Raw genomic sequence first — 20,110 nt, forward strand, 5'->3', positions numbered from 1 at the left:
GGTGACCTCCGACTGAAGGCCAATACATGAAGATTATCCAAGTGTAATGTTCAAGCTCTTTATGAAATATTTAAAGAATTAAATAAAAGATAGAAGGATTTTAGGCATAAAGTCTTTAAAATAAAAGTAGTTTACTCATCTCCATAGATAGGTGCCTAAAATCCTGTATTAATGACATAGTAATTTGGGTACTTCCTAGAATACTTTTGTATATGTTTTTATTGATTTTTAGAGAAAGGGAGAGTGATAGGAACATTGATGAGAGAGAAACATCATCAACAGCTGCCTCCTGCATGCCCCCTACTGGGGATTAAGCCTGAAACCTGGGCATGTGCCCTGACCAGGAATTCAACCAGTGACTTCCTAGTGCATGGATCAACAACACTCAACCACTAGCCACACTGGCAGGGCCCTAGAATACTTTTTGAAAGGCAAATATCTACAGGTAACCTAACCTTCTAAAACAAATTATTTAATTTTTTTCTATAGCTTGAAGGCATTGGTGTTGAAAAGAAAAAAAAAATAACAATTTTTTAAAAAATACCAATTAGAGGCCACAAAAAGTTACACATACTTTTTTCCCCCAAAAGAAAAACAGTACATAGCATCTATTTGATTTTGAGTCATTTGACATTTTCCCATTTTTTTTCCAAATATATTCTTTATTTAAAATAATTCTCACATTGACAAGTAATATTCAAGTGATATATTTAAAACAAAATTAATTTCCTTATTCATTCTGTTCCTTTTTTCTAATTAATTAGGAATAAAAATTTTCAACATTTTCCTTAGCTTCATATTAAAGAAATCACTTGAAAATAGGAATCACATTTCCTTTTTACTACTAGGCCTCTTGCATACATCTTAAAAGATTATTCTTTGTATTTGCAATTCCAAAGAAGACAAAACAGCACATTTACATGTCATGCAAAGAATATATAATTTCTTTAAAAGTAGTTTTAAAATGTTTCTATCAAAAAGATGCTCTGATAGTGAGAAGAAATTAAGCAAAATACTCATAATTCTGTGATCAGTTACTTAAAAATAAAGCCTTTTAAACCTCTATTTCTCCCCCTAGTGGCAAGAGATAAAATTGCAGAGGTACATATTTTAGTTCTTTGCCAATTAATTAGCCTTTATATAAAACTTTGCTCAAGTGAGTCATGTTCAATATTGTGTTGTATGCAAGTTTGTAAAGCAAAATAAAAGTAACAAAAGCATCAGCTATTGTTAAATTTCTAAACATTACATTATATGAATGACTCCTTGCTAGTTTAAATTATTAAATTATTCAAATTAATTCCTTTCCTTAAGTTTAAGGCAAAACGGAGAAGCTAATCTCATAGACATATGCCATATAAATAAACTCTTTGTAGAAATCAATTCAGATTTTTTTCTTGCTTGTTACCATATGATTGATATATTTAAAGAGTGAACAAGCCTGACACCTTTACCTTCACATATTCACATTCCTGACAACAGATGACTCCATGTATCCTGAAATACTTAATGCAAGAGGATTGCTTCACTCCAAAGACATTTGGAGCAATTTTTTGTAACAATGAAGCACATGAAGGCACTCTCTTAGAAATGTGCCTTTGGTGAATGGTGGTTATTTAGGATTGTCTCATTTCCTGAAGTTCAGTCTCATTTTTATGACTATAAAAGGGAAAGAAATATAATGTGATGGTGAAAACCAGTGAGAAGAAGATTACACAACGAATAGGATATAGCATCAAGGATGACAGAAAAAGAGGAAAATACCACAAAACAGCAATCAGTGGTACAATAATGCATTTTCCCACCTGTTAACACATAATTTATAGTTGGATTTTAAAACCATGAGATTGTTTTCCTAAGAAAAGTAATCAAAAATTAGCATGCATACTGTAATTAAATTATTCTCCCAGTTACTTACTATAAACAAACGTTTCGATTTGTTAGGAAATAATATCCCATTCCTTAGGGTTACTAGTATCTTTTAACTGATTGTTTCCTTTATCTAAATTATTTTGCTTAGCCCCAATATTACAACTGATTCTCTGCTGATCTTTTTCCTTTTTCCTTGTTTTAGCATGTGTTATCTAAGACCTATATTATTCTTGAAACCACAAAGCATTGAAAAGTTTGATCAGAAAGAGTTATCAGAAAAGAACCCTAACTCTTGAAGAACTTCCAAAGCTAAAGAATCACTCATGTCAGTCATTCATCCTCAGGATGTCCCTGATGTTAGAAACGACAGATCTCCTGCTTCACAAAATGGAAATGACAACTTCTTGGAGTCAAGGAATGAGAGGCAATGGGGAAGCAATTGTACTGAAAGTTCTTTGCTAGTATGTTCTCTTTGGAATTGCTTTGGAATGACTCCTCCTGTGTGTCAGAAATCTGGAGTAGCAGCGGCAATTAGGGAAGATGTCACTTCCAGAGGAGGGGGCCAAGGAGAAGAGGAGGAGGAAGTGGGGGAGGAATGGAGATGAAGGGAGGGCGCATCCTGAAAAGATAATCCCTGTATGCTCTCATGACATCATCCTCCTGCATGCACGTGTATATATAGGGAATGTTCAAAGCAACCCTCATACTTCAGTCACTTTCAGAACCAGCTGAAGGCAAGAGGAAGCACCAGAGAGAGTCCCCCTTCAGCCTGTCTGAGGTTTATGCACTTGGCTCCCTGGGAATCTCAAGGAGATGATGGCAGGAATGAAAATCCAGCTGGTCTGCATGATCCTCCTGGCTTTCACCTCCTGGAGTCTGTGCTCAGGTAAGCTCAGCTGCATCTCACAACTCCCTGAAGTGATTTCTTTTTCCTATTTTGTAGTGGGTTGCTACTTACGTTAATGTATCCAGGGAGAGGAGTTTCTCCCTTATTCTGGAATTGCTTTTTAGTGATAGAAGCTGCATATTTTCTTTCTCTGTCTTCATGATTATAAGAACGAAAAGATTACTGTTTTTAAATCTGCCAGGCAATAAGAGGGATTTTAATGAAACACTTCAGGTCCTTCTTTGGAATGTAATTACTAGAGAAAATAAAGACACTTAAAACTTAATCTAGGCTGGTCACTATCTAATGAGAAGTACAGATGCAGTGCCTCGTCAAAGTGTGAAGCCTTCATGAAAACCCATGCCATTCAACTGCTTTGTCTCATTCCCAGTCATTCTCTTAGAAGGCAGGGGCTTCTCCCGCCCCAAATTATTGGTCTTATATGTGTGTATGCTAAGAAACAATGTGACAATTGATGATTAATTAATAAATAAATGAAGTATTATTTGTAAACAATTATTTCTAGAAAAATACAAAAATATTCCTTTTTGAGAATATACTTCACATACTATTTTTATGTGACAAATAATAGTCATCCTTTCATTGCATGCCAATTAAGTTGATACAAATGTATTTGGAAAATTGGCATTCGTATATTACTTAAAAGTATTTACCTAGTTTTGCATGTGATAATTAAGGAGAAGCCATATATTTCTGAGTAATTATGCAATATACTTCAATTAATTTTTAAAATAATTAAATGATCACATCAAAATGAAAAAGAAAACAGAGACAAAATGCTGGAAAAATAACTTAACCTGTTTTATACTTTTTACCTGATAGATATGACATTGAAATGTTTAATTTAAACTTCTATGATTTTATTTAAATTATGAAATTTAATCTAGCAGAAGATATAAATCTTATAAAAAATTTTAATTCTTTTGATTTTCAAAATACCTTGAACTCCTAAGTTTGCAAATTTTTTAATGAGATAAATACCACATTTTCTAAAGTTATGTTTTTATCTAATAATTGCAAGAGGTTAGAGGTATACTTAGAGCATGTGAGTAAAACTTGATTGTTGATTAAATATTTAATTTATAAACATTTGAAAGTTCTTACTGTGATAAGCTAAAATTTATGGGGATTCCAGGAAAAATTTTTCATGAATGCCTAAAGTGATTTTTATTTCTTTTGAAAAACAGATTGTGCCCCTAAAATAATAGGAGAAAATAATCTCTGGTATAATTTAGTTCCTAGATACAATTCAGCAAGTGGTTTCTCCAAGTGCCACGCTTCTTAATAAGAGTGTATAGTGCAAAGAAGATAGAGCCTTTTTAACTTCTGCTTTGCTTTATGAGATGCATGTCAGTGTGTTTGAATTCAGTCATCTTATTGTAGTGTTCTTTAATTTTTTATTACCTTACGGTCTTGTGTGTGTGTGTGTGTGTGTGTGTGTGTGTGTGTGTGTGTGTGTGTAGAATATTCATTAGTGGAAATTGAAAATGATAGTCTTTGAAAAAATGAGAAATCCATTTTTAATGCTATCATACATGTATTAATGGACATACGTTTTATTTAAGCAATTTTCTTAATGGACTGTTATAAAATTGCTAAGTATACATACTTGGATTTTTTTTAAGTAGACAAACACATGTTTCAAAGTGTGTTTTATAAAATAGCATCTTAAGTAAATCTGAATGTCTTATTTATTCTAAAATTATCAGTAAGCAATTCTCTTTGTTTTGTTTGTGTCTTAAAAGTCTCACACACCTTTTCATGATGCTGCTTTTAAAAATATCAGTGTGCAAATATTCTATATATGTAAACTATTGCTGGTGAAAATTGACCAGCATATATGATGACATTTCTATTGTACGATATAATCAGTTTTTTTAATTTTCAGATTTAGAGATTAAATAACTCCAAATCATCAATAGCCCTTTTGCCATATAATCATGAGCTCATTTTCTTAGAAGTGCTTCTATTACTCTGGCTGCCTCTTAGTCTAAAAAAAACCTACAAAATATTTTCTGACTACTATTTTAAGTAGAATGCATACATAGGAAAGAGTCTGCATCTAAGAGTAATTTTTAAAAGATAAATCTAAAATCTGCAGGTTACAATATAATTATATGATATGTGATTATATAGTAAACATGTGGTTTTGATTTCACTCAGATTCAGAAGAGGAAATGAAAGCATTCGAAGCAGATTTATTGACCAATGTGCACACATCAAGGGTAAGCTTTTCTTTTTTTAAACCATGGATTGGCAAACACAGGGACTCTCATTATAAACTGGTGATCCTTTCCTATAGCAATAACTTCCCATAAAGGCTGAAATGTTCATTGGGAGGCATTTCCTTTTTCGGGGAACTTTTCCTTGAGTTCAAAGGAGTTAAGGGTGTTGATGTGACAGGGAAAGAAATTATAGTGGCTATCAATCAGTATATTGTAACTTTAATTAAATAGTCACATATTATTTATGTGGATGTGTACATGTATTTAAAGGAATCCTGTTTCCATTCCTACCAAATTGTATGTGATGAAAGGTATATTGGCCTCAAGTTAAATACATAAATGAGAACTCAGTGACATTTTGCCTTTTTTTATTACATTGGGGAAAGTAAAATGGAGTTCCTAAATTAAAAATGAAAGTTCATGACAATCCATGAAAGACATGTGGTAGAGTGTAAGGAGCAACAGAGTGGCAAACAGAAGCCTTGAGATTTAATACTGCAACTGTGACTTATGAACTATTTGCTCTTAAGGAAGTGGGTAGTTACCATTGCTTGCTTTCATTTATCTTTTATTTTTAAATGCTGTGGTTGGAGTTATGACCTCCTAGACATTAACATTAAATCCGTGCCTGGATTTAAGTTCTTCCTATAACAGAAGTGTTATTTGTACTTGCTCATTGTTTTTATTGAATTAAGTAAAACTTTGTATACTGGACCCTATTATTCCTCTCCTGGGGTCTTGAAAACAAGGTTCCTATTGGTAACCTGTACCCAGGAATAAAACTCAATTAGAATAGACCTGCTTACATGCTACCACACTGTGTTGATATACCCAGTGTGCATCTGAATGTAGAGTCAGAGAACAGGGTTCCCTCCAAAAGATGTTTTCAGAGAAATTCAAATGCTGAGGTGAGGCATCACCGGGTGCAATCACTGTTGTGACTCCGGGATGTTATGATAAGAAAGCTCCTGTCTAATTTCTGAAGCAATGCTCCAATTCAGGTCTTGTCATCTCAAGTTTCTCTTCTCTAATTGGATGAGCACATTTTAGCTACAATGATCTTTACTGAAATACATAGAATTATGTTTGCTAGTTTGGCATACTTTTATTAAAAAAGGTCCCCATAAGTATACCATTGAGTATACTTGTGCTTTTTAAAGTCTGATCTAATGGTAGCCAAGCTGAACTTCATTCCACATATTTCTTTCATGTGTCATTCTGTGACTTGTTTGCTCACATTACTTACTCAACGTTAAAATTTACTTTTTAAAATTGTGATATTCAGCATTTTCTTTTTGAAGAGCTCTACCTTTGTTAAGAATATTAAGACATTGTGTCAGCTTTTAAATGATAGCTTGTTTTTTATTTTTTTATTTTAGCTCAGGATGTTAATTTTCCAGAGAGATAATTTACACATTTATGTATTTAAATTATCTTCTTGTTTATGGATTTTGGTTTGGATATTTGTTTAATAATACCTTTCCAAGTTTGTAAAATGAATTCTATATGTTTAAACATTATTTTATTTATATCTAATCCATCTGGATATTTAGACTATAATATGTCAAGAAAAAATATTATTAGCTCTAAATCAAATTTCCTCATAGCCAAACTGTCCCAAAGATTTCCAATGAAAACTGTGCTCTATGCTACACCCTCATATATACTTTGATCTATTATTGAACATTATATTCTCTTCAGTTGAGTTTTATGTTTATTCATGCTCTATTAACTCACTCCTTTAATTCCTGAAGTTTTAAAATACTTTTCAATATCTGGTAAAGTAAGTTCCTCCTTATTACCTTTCTATTTTTCTAAATCCTTGTGGTTATACTCACACATTCATACTTCCCAATTAACTTTATAATTATTTTAACAAATAGCCTCTTTAACTTACAGCCTCCCCATATTTTCCAAATTGGAACTTTGATTTTCAGTTGGATTACAGTTGGAGAATAATTCAGAGAGAATTGACACCTGAAACTATTGTTATTGAGTCTTTCCATCACAGCTTAGTAGTCATTCTATTTTTTATGTCATTTAGGGGAAAAAATGGTGCTTTCTTTCATCTATGCTGTTTGAAATATTTCTTAATTTGTACTAATTATGTCACATTTAGGTTCTTCTTTGTCCTTACGTTTTCTCATTGATTATAGTTGGCACATGGGAGAGTGGTTGATTATGGTAATAATGGTAAAAGACAAGATATAGAGAATATTACAATTTTCAAATAAATTGGTGAGCTGTGATGCTGCCTATGACATCTCAATGTGTGAAATAGATTAGTGGTCTCTCACTACTCTGATTTTCCAAATCTATTAGTAACACCTTAGTTCCTGCTCCATTAGACTCTAAACTGAAATGTAATTAAAAATAAATGGTATATTTAATGTCTTCACCTGTGATGTGATATACATATATATATTTATATATTTCTACTTACTGTCATTTCTTTTATTCTTTCTTGCTTTGCTCATGTATGTGTGCATGTGTGTGTATTATTGCAATTTTTTAAAATAGAGAATATGAGAATAGAGAATATTGGCACTATTCAACTTTGTGATATGAAGTGGTAAAATGAATGACAGTGTATTTATTAGACTAAAGTAACAATTAGACTCTAAAATGTAGTAACTTAGCACACTATAAATTTATTTCTTATTCATATAAGTTTTAAATGCAATATCTATTTTTTATATTTCAGGTCAGCAAGGCAAGTGTTCCCTCTTGGAAAATGACTCTGCTGAGTCTTTGCAGTCTTATAAATAACCTGGACGGACAAGCTGAGGAAACAGGAGAGTTTCATGAAGAGGAGCTTGTTACAAGAAGGAAATTTCCCATTGCCGTGGATGACTTTAGCTTGGAAGCAATGCTGACAATATACCAGATCCGAAATATCTGTCACAGCAGGGCCTTTCAACACTGGGAGGTAAAACAAAAGCAAAATATATATGTACTTAGAGGCCTGATGCACGAAATTAGTGCGCTCTGGGAGGGCGGGGGAGTCCACTCAGCCTGGCCTGCGCCCTCTCGCAGTCTGGGAGCCCTTGGGGTATGTCTGACTGCCAGCTTGGGCCCGCTCCCCGTGGGGAGCACGGCAGTTGGATATCCTTACTGCTGCTGAAGCAGGAGAGGCTCCCGCCCCTGTGCTTGCCAGCCATGAGCCCGGCTTCTGACTGAGTGGCTGCTCCCCCTGTAGGCAGCTCCTGTGTTGAGCTTCTGTCCACTGGTGGTCAGTGCACATCATAGCAACTGGTCGTTCCGCCATTCAGTCGATTTGCATATTAGCCTTTTATTACATGGGATATAATTAAGTTATCTCTCATTTGTACCAATTTTAAAAATTCTGATCATTATCATAACAGAAAGACATTAATATAAAAAAAAAGAATAAATCACCCTAGCTGGTTTGGCTCAGTAAATAGAGCACTGGCCTGCAGACTGAAGGGTCCCAGGTTTGATTCCGGTCAAGGGCACATGCCCGGGTTACGGGCTCAATCCCCAGTAGGGGACGTGCAGGAGGCAGCCAATCAATGATTCTCTCTCATCATTGATGTTTCTATCTACCCCTCCCTCTCCCTTCCTCTCTGAAATCAATAAAAATATCTTAAAAAAAATAAGAATAAATCATGTGTTGAAATTAACATTCCCTCAGATCTTCAAAATGTCCTTCAAATATTTGGAGTTGAGAAAAACATTTTTCCTTCAATCTTAAAAGGGGGGTATATATTAAGGCAGATTTAATCCAAATACTTAAATGGATGGCAGGTTTAGGCAAGTTTTGGTAGTGGTTGTGGTAGCAGTGCCTAACTAATTTAGGCAACTCAAAATGTTTTCTTAGAAGCTCTAAGTCATGTGTGTTTATGTATAAACAAACACAAAACACAAAAAGTTCCATTAGCATTTGAATAGATTAGGCAAATAAAACCAGAGTGATAGGGATATATATATATATATATATATATATATATATATATATATATTCATAGATATGTTCCTATTTCAATTGAATGTGTGGATTTTAGGCATCCTTTGCAGCTAAACCATTATTAAGCATCACAATCTAAAGAGATCATTACCATTTAAACAGAACTTCCACATATGTTAACTTCTGTGACTAAGTATGTTAGTTTGTATTCTCTCTATGATTGAGAAATTAATCTTTGGAATGGTTTTCTAGTCAAGCCAGTACATAACTTAATTGGACATAAAATCATGTTGATCTTTCAAGCCAAACTTATTTTACTAGATTGAAAACTATTTGTTGTGATTTATGATATACTTCAATAACATTTTAGTCTAAATTGAAGCCTGGAAAATACTCAGCGTTCTATTAGATGTGCTCCTTCAATTGGAGCACATCTATTAGTGTGTGATCTTCACATATTAAAAAGGTTAGTTTGATGAACTAGAAAGAATACTGGAAAGTTGTGTTCTCATTCTTTCTCAGCCACCTGATAGCCATCTCTTCTTGGACAAAACACATTGTTTTTAACCTCATTCACATATGTCTTACTGTCTGAATCATAAATTAGAGAAGATATAGAAAAACACTCTGAAATGGAATACTTCATGCATGTAAGTTTCATTCATATTCCGTCTATCTTGCAGGTGATTCAGGAAGATGTTCTTGATAATGGAAATGACAAAAATGAAAAGGAAGAAGTTATAAAGAGAAAAATTCCTTACATTCTGAAACGGCAATTATATAAGAATAAACCCAGACGACCCTACATCCTCAAAAGAGATTCTTACTACTACTGAGAAGTTAAATATTTTACTTCCATGTGAACATGACTTATCATTCTTTAATTAAATATAAAATTACATCTGTGTGCAAATGTCTCTTCTACAGTTGTGGTTTATTGAATGTGATTTTTCTGATTAATAGAAATGGGACTAAATGTGTTCAAATAAATCTAGATCTTGAGCATGATATGTTGTGTATAGCTGAAGTAGATATTAATTAAGTCATATATAGAATATTTTCTAATTTGGCAAAACACTTAATGGGTTACTTAAACAGTCAAAATGTTTGACATTTTAAACAAAATTGTGAGAGATTATAATAGTGTCCTACAGAAAAGTCTAGCCTAAATATCATTAACTCCCAAAAGTAACAGTATTGCTTTTATTATTTGACTGAATGTTTTTGAGAGATATACATGTTCTTTCCCAATATTCAACGCCTGAATCTCTCAGTTATGGGGAGGTAATAGTGATAAAATAGGATCATCTTAAAAGAATAATCAATAAACTATTGATAATTATGCCTATCTTAATAAATGATTTGCAACTAAATTTGTTTTCCTGTTAAATGAACTTATTAGCCAATAAAGAGAAAATAAGCCATAGGGATCACATGTTTTTCTGATACTTTTTTTTATAAATATGTTTTTATTGAATTGAGAGGGAGATGGATAAAAAGATAGAAACATCAACTGGCTGCCTCCTGCATGCCTTCTACTGGGGATCAAGCTCGAAACCTGGGCATGGGCCCTGACCAGGAATCAATCCGTGACCTCTTGATTCATCATGGGTCAATGCTCAACCACTGAACCACACTGTGCAGGCTGAAGATTAACTTCTATTAGAAGGGTTATAGGCTCCCCCCCCAGTATGATTTAGTAAATAATAACTACATTTTTAACATCATCAATAAATATGTGTGACTGATTTTTTTTTCTAATTGGGAGGGAATTTTTTAGGTAAAAGGAATACTGGAAATGAATCCTCATAAATTTTGTTTGAGACCATATTTATGGTGGGTCTCATAAACCGTCATGGACCTTACATTTACCCGTTAGTAGGGACATCCTAGACTCTCACTCTTACAAGTGTCTAGGAAGAACACTCCTCAGAGGCCTGCAACCTAGTCCATCTATGAAAGATATCAGGGAATAAGTTGTTCTGGAATTAAGATACATTGAGAACTCCATGTCCTTTGATGAGATTGTTCCTCCCCTAGCCTAAACCCCACTCAGTAGTACTTAAGAACAGCCCACCGATCTCTGGGCTTTCCTGTTAAAATCATGCCTTCTCACAACCACCACCCCACCATCTTTACCATCCTATAAACTTCAACATTGAAAAGTGCCAAAGCATTGATCCTAAGAAGGAAAGTATTTTGTAGTGACTAAAGTGTGTACTCTGAAGTCAGAATGCCCAGATCCAGCTTCACCATTCAATAGTAACCTTGGACAATTTATTTAACTTGTTTATTCAACTGCAAAATGTTTAAAGTAAATAAGGAGTGGAGAAGGATATAAAGTAGTCCAATATATGTAAAATGCTGAAAAGTTGCCTGGAACATATTAATAGCTAAATGTAACAGTTTTTCTGGCCACGTTCATGCCATTTCCCCTTTTCTCTCACAAAACTATAGAGTATAATATAATTTTACATATTAACCTTCTGTGTTTAAAGAAAACAAACTGCTGATCTCCTAATTAATTACTTGTTTCATTCATTATCCTTGAGGACTTCCACATACTTGTAGAAGATCTATTCAATAAGTTTCCTTCCCAGTCTCTTACATATCCACTTCTGATAATAAACACTTTATCCATTTCATCTCACCCAATCACTTTCACAGTCATATCACAGAACTTTTCACTACCAATAAATTCAGCCTCCCCAAAATTTTAATTTTTAAGCACTCTACTCTGTAAATATCATATTTTGTTTCCAGTTCATATAATCTAACACTGTCACTCCAACATTTATGATCCCGTTAATCCACTGTCTCCACTTTTTTTCACTCTTCACTTTCTACTCATGCCCACACTTTGCTAGTTACTTGATCTAGATTTTATAGTCCAAATTAAAATCACTCCCCTATGTCCCTCAACTTCCTGTGCTGCATTATGTAAGCCTGTGAAAATGCTATTAAACTGAAATCTCCCCCAATTCTGGCCTCACCTGAGAAGATGAACACAGCTGAAGAAAAACACTCAATGCTGTTGAAAAGTCACACTTAAATTTTCTGATCACAAATCTCAAGTCCTTAGTGCTACCTAGAACTCCTACTACATTTGCCTAATAAATTTTGCCTCTAATTCTCACGGAAGTTTGTTTTAGACCTTTTCTCCTATCTCCAGTTGCAACATTCATCAGTCTCCTCACATCAGATGATGTCCTAATTAATTCACTAAAGATTAAAAGCAATAAAAAGAAAATGGCATATTTTCCTTACCACCAAATGTAACACCACCCTGCATTTACCCCTCACTCTCCCATTTCAATGGAGGAACCGTTCATTTCAATAGATAATTAGTCTATATTCTCTTCTGAGGTTCACTCCTTAACTCCCTCATCTCTGTAAATTGTCCCACACCCTGCTCAGGCTGAAAATCCAGTAGTCATTCTTAACTCTTCCCTTTAATACACACCTGTCATTTCTTCCATTAAGGACTTTTTTTTGGGTTTTCATCCAAAATACATCTCAAGTCCACCTACTTCTTGCCACATCCACCACTACTGCCCTAAGCCACGAGTTCTCACCCTGGGACTATGGCAATTTCTTCCTAGCTGCTCTCCATTTTATTATTTTTATCCATCTACATTCATATGGCTGAATAAATTTTCACAATTAGATAATGTCACACATCACTTCTCAATATTCCACAATGTCTTTCCATTACACTTGAATAAAACCCAAATTCTGTCCTAGATGGCCTCAAATGATCTGGCATTTGCCTGCTTCTCTATCTAACTCCACTCATTCTCCTCCAGTCACACTGGCCTCTTGTTATTCCTCTAACATATCCAGCTTGTTTCTCCTTGTTTTAGCCTTCGCAGCTGCTGACTCCTCTTTCCTGGAAAGCTCTCTGGCAGAAAATCCTTATTTTCTGAGCACACAGGACATCCAGTTAGAGATGCCTTCCCAGCCCCCACCCCCCACTCATCACTAGGAATGACTGTTGGAGCTAATCAGATACTCAGTGGAAAAAATGTGTATAACATGTGGCTCCTTTATAACTTAAAGAGAAACCTCATTCCCTGAATTTTGCCTTTTTCTTAATTGTTTTTTTCTTAAATGTGAATTTATTTTAACCACACAAATGGATACCATTCTCTTGAGGATGACGCTGGTCAATAGAGCCTAAGGCCTTTACCTACTTTGCGCTACAAAGCTGTCTCACCATCCTGGACCAACCAGACTGTTGAAAGAGAAATGAAGGTCTAACTCATTTAAGACACTGCATATTTCAGCCTCATTGACACAACATATCAACCATCATTTTAATTGTTACGATGTCTTTCAGGCCTTTTCATGGTTTATTTCTTCATATCATTTAGATCTCTGCACATGTATGCATGCATGCATAATGAAGCCTTTTCTTAACACTCTGTCTTTAAAAAAAACAAAAACATTTATCCCTGAGTCAATATCTCCATTTAATTTGCTTTGTTTTTCTTCATATTTGAAAAAGAAAAAAAAAAAGCAACCACTGACAAGCCTTCATCTGGTAGCTGCCCTGGCGCCAACAGCGAGGCCGTGGTGTTCTCCTGTTAAACGTAAACAGTTTTATAGAACTTAAACTTCAGACAGGGTCACTCTATGGAGGATGGCAAAAGACAATAAACAAGACCACTTTGTAATCATGTCTGAGCAAAAACAAGAACAAGAACACTGCAAACCACAGAAATGATCCCATATCCCTTTTCCCACACAATGTGAGTGACTGCTGCTTCTTTACTACTGCTTTACTTCTGCTTTATTTTTCCACCTCATGCATCAATACAACAACCCTGACATTGCCTTCACTGTCTTAAAGCATCCAAGCCAGAGCAAAGCCACACTTCTGGAATATTCTCCAAGTCATTGAACACAAGCCCGGATTCTCCATGAAACCTCTACTTGTACCCTATTATTGAGAGGCCAACCCCACAATTCCCCACAAAATATCTCCAGTACCAGTAAATCCCACTTTGTGTGAGTGTGTCCCTGGTGGTCTCTGGCTGGTGGGCATCGGCATGGCTCTCAGCATAACTTGAAATTGTGTCGTCATTGATTGTTTACATATTTATAGTCTGTCACTCCCCACTAGAATGTGCACATTTTGTGAGGACAGGGATTTTGTCTTTCTTATTCATCACTCTTCCCACGGTTTAGCAGAAGACCTGGTTCAGTGTCAAAAGGATTTGTTTCATGAATGAATGAATTAGCAGCAGAAGGACTCATTCTCTTATAATAAAATGTACTAGACATACTTTCTACAGATCTTTAAGCCCCAACTCAGAGATTACATTTCACAAGTTTTGGTATGAGCTCAGACGTCTAGAAGAAGTCCCTGGTCCTATGTGAATCCACACAGAATCTGAGATGTTGAAGTTCACCTCCCAGTGGCAGCCTGGGAGATTATCCTTCATTTTTTGTTCCTTAGGACCTCTATGAGATGAAAACAAAAAAAGTGCCTAAGTGATATAGGAAGTACTCATACAACTCAACAAAAGGAAGACAAACAATCCAATTAAAAAGTGGGCAGAGGACCTGAATAGACACTTCTCCAAGTGTCTACAAATGGCCAAAAGCCATGAAAAAATGCTCAAAGTCACTAATCATCAGAGAAATTCAAATTAAAGCCACAATGAGACATAACCTCACACCTGTCAGAATGGCTATCATAAAAAAATAAACAAACAACAAGTGCTGGTGAGGATGTGGAGAAAAGGGAACGCTGGTTTGCTGCTGGTGGGAATGCAGGTTGGTGCAGCCACTATGGAAAACAGTATGGAGTTTCCTCAAAAATCTAAAAATAGAATTTCTGTTTGACCCAGCGATCCCACTTCTAGGAATCCTATCTAATAAAAGAGTAATATGCAAATTGACCATCACTCCAACACACAAGATGGCTGCCCCCATGTGGTCAAAGAGGGCTGCCACAAGATGGCCAGCAAGGGCAGGCAGCTGTGGGTGATCAGGCCTGCAGGGGAGGGCAGTTAGGGGTGACAAGGCCAGCAGAGAAGGGCAGTTAGGGGTGACAAGGCCAGCAGAGAAGGGCAGTTGGGGGGGACCAGGCCTGCAGGGGAGGGCAGTTAGGGGTGACCAGGCTGGCAGATAAGGGCAGGTGTGGGGGACCAGGCCTATAAGGGAGGGCAGTTGGCGGGGACCAGGCCTGCAGGGGAGGGCAGTTAGGGGTGACCAGGCTGGCAGAGAAGGGCAGGTGTGGGGGACCAGGCCTATAAGGGAGGGCAGTTGGCGGGGATCAGGCCTATAGGGGAGGGCAGTTGGGGGGGGACCAGGCCTGAAGAGGAGGGCAGTTGGGAGAGAACCATGCCTGCAGGGGTGGGCAGTTAGGGGTGACCAGGCCAGCAGAGAAGGGCAGTTGGGGGTGACCAAGCTTGCAGGGGAGGGCAGTTGGGGGCGACCAGGCTGGCAGGGGAGGGCAGTTGGGGGTAACCAGGTCTGCAGGGGAGGGTAGTTAGGGGCAATTGGGCCAGCAGGGGAGCAGTTAGGCATCGATCAGGCTGGCAGGGGAGTGGTTAGGGTGTGATCAGGCTGGCAGGCAGAAGTGGTTAGGGGCAGCAGGCTGGCAGGCAGGCAAGCGCTTGGGAGCCAGCAGTCCTGGATTGTTAGAGGGATGTCTGACTGCCCGTTTAGGCCTGATCCCACCAGGATTGGTCCTAAACGGGCAGTCAAACATCCCTCAAGGGGTCCCAGATTGGAGAGGGTGCAGGCTGGGCTGAGGGACACACACACCCCACCCCTGTGCATGAATTTCGTGCACCAGGCTTCTAGTATATACTAAAAATCCCAAAACACCAATCAGAAAGAGTATATGCACCCCTATGTTCATAGAAGCATTATTTACAATAGCTAAGATTTGGAAACAGCCCAAGTGCCCATCAGTAGATGAATGGATAAAAAAAGCTGTGGGACATTTACACTATGGAATACTATGCAGCCATAAAAAAGAGGTATCTCTTACCCTTTGGGACAGCATAGTTGGACCTGGAAAATATTATGCTAAGTGAAATAAGCCAAACTGAGACAGACAAATATCACATTATCTCACTTATTTGTGGAATCTAATGAACAAAATGAATTGACCAACAAAATAAGACCCAAAGCACAGAGACATGAAACAGACTGACATACCTCGATGTGAGGTTGGGGAGAAGAGAAGAGATAAACCAAAGAATTTATATACTTACTAGAGGCCTGGTGCATGAAAATTCATGCGCTAGAGTTGGGGTCCTTCAGCCTGGTCTGCCCCCTCTCACAGTCTGGGAGCCCTCAGGGGCAAGAGGCAACCCAGCAATCAGGGGAAGGCGATGCCCCATCACACCTCTGCTGTTGCCACTGCTGGAAGCGCAAGGCTCGGCCGGCCCTGGTCACCTGAGCTTTGGGCAGCCCTGGGCAGCTGGGCAGCTGCCATCTGAGGCTTGCCTGTGCCTCGAGCCTGCCCTGGGAGGCTGGGGGCCTGAGGAGACTGGGGGACTCTGGAGGCAGGTGCGCAGAGCGGCCGGGCCTGCCTGGGGGTGGTCCTGGCCTTGCTGCATGCCTGCTGCCCCTGAGGGGCTGAGGGGACTGGGTGCCGCCATCTTGTGGCTGTGGGTGCCACCATCTTTTAGGGATGGGCAGTCAACTAGCATATTCCCTCCTTATTGGCTGTGGGAGTCACCATCTTTGGGACAGTGTGAGGATCAATTGGCATAGTCCCTCGTTATTAGATAGGATATGCATAGCCCATGGACATGGGCAATAGGGTAGTGAAAACCTGGGAAGGTGGGTAGAGGCTGGGAGGAGGTGGGTAGGGGGGAGGGAAATGGGAGATACCTGTAATACTATCAACAATAAAAAGTATTTTTTAAACAAATGCCTAAGTGAAATGGGAAAAAATGGATTTGTAAAACATAAAGAGGAAGAACTAACCTGAACTGGCACTTTATATATATTATTATGTATATTATATTTAATTTTGTCCATTTTATATCATTAAAGATGAAAAAAATGTAAATTTAGTCCTTATGCTTCCAGTCCTCATTCTTTTGAAGCCTGAATGCTAATCAAGCGAAGACTTTAATGCAAATTATATTGAGAATGGCTATATTGTATGAAAATTTCTGTTTTAAATATCCACCTTAGAAGCAATAATAATATTTACAATATAATTTAAAAAATTAGAAATCCAATTATGTTTCTGGGATTTTATTTACATGTTCTCTTATTGTAAGTATATATTTAAAATATACAAAGAGTACAACATTATATGAAGATGTGAAATATTATTTAAAGTTAGACATTATTAACCCTATTTTACAGATGAGGAAACTGAGTTTTAGGAGAGATTAAATGACTTGCCCAATGTTGAAGTAAAAGTAAGTGACAGAATCAGGATTCAAACTCGAGTGTGTTTAACTCCAAAGACTATTACTTTGTCATTCTATTTCTGTTTGACTCAGTATGAGCACACCATTGACAACATACTTGAGTTTTAGATGGCAAGATTCCATACTTGAAACTTTATATAAATAATGGCTATAAAATATTTAACTAGAATCTTTTCATGGATGAAGAAAATGAACATAATATTTCTAAAAATATGATTTATAACTTTGTATTAATGTGTTAATATATAAATTCTCAAAGTAAATATTTCAATGTACTCTAATCTTTTTATCATATATATATATATATATATATATATATATATATATATATATTAGTTGAATGAAGAATTGTTTGAAGACTATTTAGAACATTACCTTTATAAATATGTTTGTTAAATTATTCATAAATATTTCTATTTCTGTTTTCTCCTGAATAAGTTTCTGAGTTTTTTGTGTGCAAAATATAATCATTAAATGACCATAATAAAATGTCAACAAAATTATATTTAATATTTTATACTAGTACTATAACAAGTATGGACACCCTTTTATCTTTAAAACAAATTAAAAGGTTAGTTAATATCCATTCACACTTATTTACATACTAGAGGCCCGTTGCAGGAAGATTCCTGTAAGAATAGGGCTTCCTGCGGCCTTCTCCACCACCCTGCCTGCTTCCCTTCCTTCTCCGCAGCCCTGCTTGCTTCCTCGCCACCCTGCTTGTTTCTCCGCAGCTTCGCTCCCTTCTGCAGCACTTGGCTTCCTTCTATGCTGTCTTCAGCCTTCGCTCTGTGCCTGGATATGCAAATTAACCACCATCTTGGTTGGGTTAACCCTTTGCACTCGCTTGCTTTTTTCTCGATTCCTTTATTCTACTCGGTATTTAATTTTTTAAATACCCCAGATTTTACAAAGCACAGCAGTAGAATAAAAAACTGGAGTTTCTTTTCATACAAACCTATTTATTTGGATTTTTTTTTATTTCAAATTATTGATACATTCAATACAATTTGACATATGAACTGCTACCGATGCTAACCGTGTCAAGTCACACTCGACATCCGAGTGCAAAAGGTTAATTTGCATACTCGCTCCTGATTGGCTGGTGACCGTGGCTTGTAGGTATAGTGGAGGTATGGTCAATTTGCATGTTTCTCTTTTATTAGATAGGATGAAAACATAATTCAGCTTTTTATTTATTGCCAAAAAACAAGGATATTAAAAAGAAAAGTCATCTATTTCTTTCAAATGTAAGCACTTTTATTGTACTAAAAGTAATATAGAAATTAAACTGACCTTTTACCAATGTTTTAATTATTTGTGAAATGCAATTAGCATTATACTGTAAGTCTGTTTTAATCTTTTACTTAATTTAAAAATGTATTAAAAAGGTTTTTTAAAACTTTATACTCTTCCTTGCCTTTTAAAACTAATAAAAATGAGTCTGAACTTGCCTCTGCTCTGAATTCTTTTAAATATCAAATATACCTGAGCAAGCCCCACAGCCTCTAGCATGGCACACACACATGCCTAGGTGTGGACTGCCTCTCTGCCTGCATCTTGTCTTCCTTTCACTGTGCACTTACTCTGATGGTTTTCTTGTGCTTTCTGCTCCACACCTTTTGTCATGTCATTTCTTCTACTTCAAAATCACTTCTATCTTCGTCCTATTGACTGTGTCCCATTCCTTTCGAAACTAACATAAATGCCACTTTTTGGAACCATTTTCTAGCCTACCAGCGTGGCATACAAAGTCCCATTAGGTCTCCCTTGTGTTTCTTCTTTGCACTGCTGTGATACATTTCGTATATCCCTGCTAGCACATTCATCTCATGGTACACGTTTAGGCTGCATGTTTTCTGAAAAATATTTCAAAATTCTTTAAGCTAGTTATTATGCCTTGTTCATCTCTGTATCCCTTCACAGTTCTGGGCACATAGTACACACTCATGAAGGTGTTTTCTGAATGAATAGATCACTGCTTAGCTAAGGCAGACAGTGGTTGCAGCCTCTCACTCTCACCCTACTCCTTTGTGGATAATCTGGTAGAAAGTAGCCCTCTAGAAAGAGCCAGATCTATCCCTTTGTAGACTCAACTCTAAGACACCCAGGTATACAGGGATTCGACCTCTAGCAATTCTCAGGATCTATTGCAGAATGGCCAAGGAGCTCCCCGCAAATGGAGTGCCATCAGCATCTTAATGAGCTAGCTAGTGGCTCCAGGGATTCAGGTATCCAGCTCAGTGTGTGATCAGTAGCATACACAGCAAAGTCCTTCTCAGAGGGAGTAGTCCTAGTTGTGTGATATCTACCCAGGAAGCATCCAAAGCTTAATGTCTTTTTATAAAGCCCCGCTACCCTGGTCAGCAAATCAATTCCCTCAACTGTGCATTGTTGACCAAGACTAACACTAACCAGTTTTTCTCTGATTAAGAACAACCGCCTAAATACAGTAAGGTTTCCTGTGACAGAAAATCTTTCAGAGCTTCCCAGCATGTTGCCAATGATGGCACCTGATTTTCATCTTGTTCCGATTTAAATTACTTCAGACACTTTAGGGCATTGAATATATGGATTTTCACTTTGGGAGAAGCATTCAGATGAAGACCGAGGTATTGTCAGTTGGAAATCTGTGCAAATGAACCTAAATAAGAGTTTTTGAGTGTCCTCAGCAAGGTCCTGGGAAAAATAAAATAAAAGAAATTAAGCCATTTTTTTTTACAATCTTATTATTGGTAACTTTTAAAAGGAGGTGTGAAGTAATATA

General features: G+C 36.8%; 1 protein-coding gene across 1 annotated transcript; it reads left to right on the forward strand.

Annotated features, from left to right (window-relative positions):
* Window positions 1-2,685: 2,685 nt before the first annotated feature.
* Window positions 2,686-9,768, forward strand: NTS (neurotensin; the record flags this gene model as incomplete). The annotated part of the gene is made up of 4 exons (XM_079773499.1): window positions 2,686-2,758; window positions 4,943-5,004; window positions 7,709-7,933; window positions 9,616-9,768. 4 exons carry the CDS (start codon window positions 2,686-2,688, stop codon window positions 9,766-9,768), a joined length of 513 nt encoding a protein of 170 aa, XP_079629625.1.
* Between the last annotated feature and the right edge of the window lie 10,342 nt (window positions 9,769-20,110).

This window comes from Cnephaeus nilssonii, assembly GCF_951640355.1.
Source record: "Cnephaeus nilssonii genome assembly, chromosome: 6".
NCBI lineage: Eukaryota > Metazoa > Chordata > Mammalia > Chiroptera > Vespertilionidae > Cnephaeus > Cnephaeus nilssonii.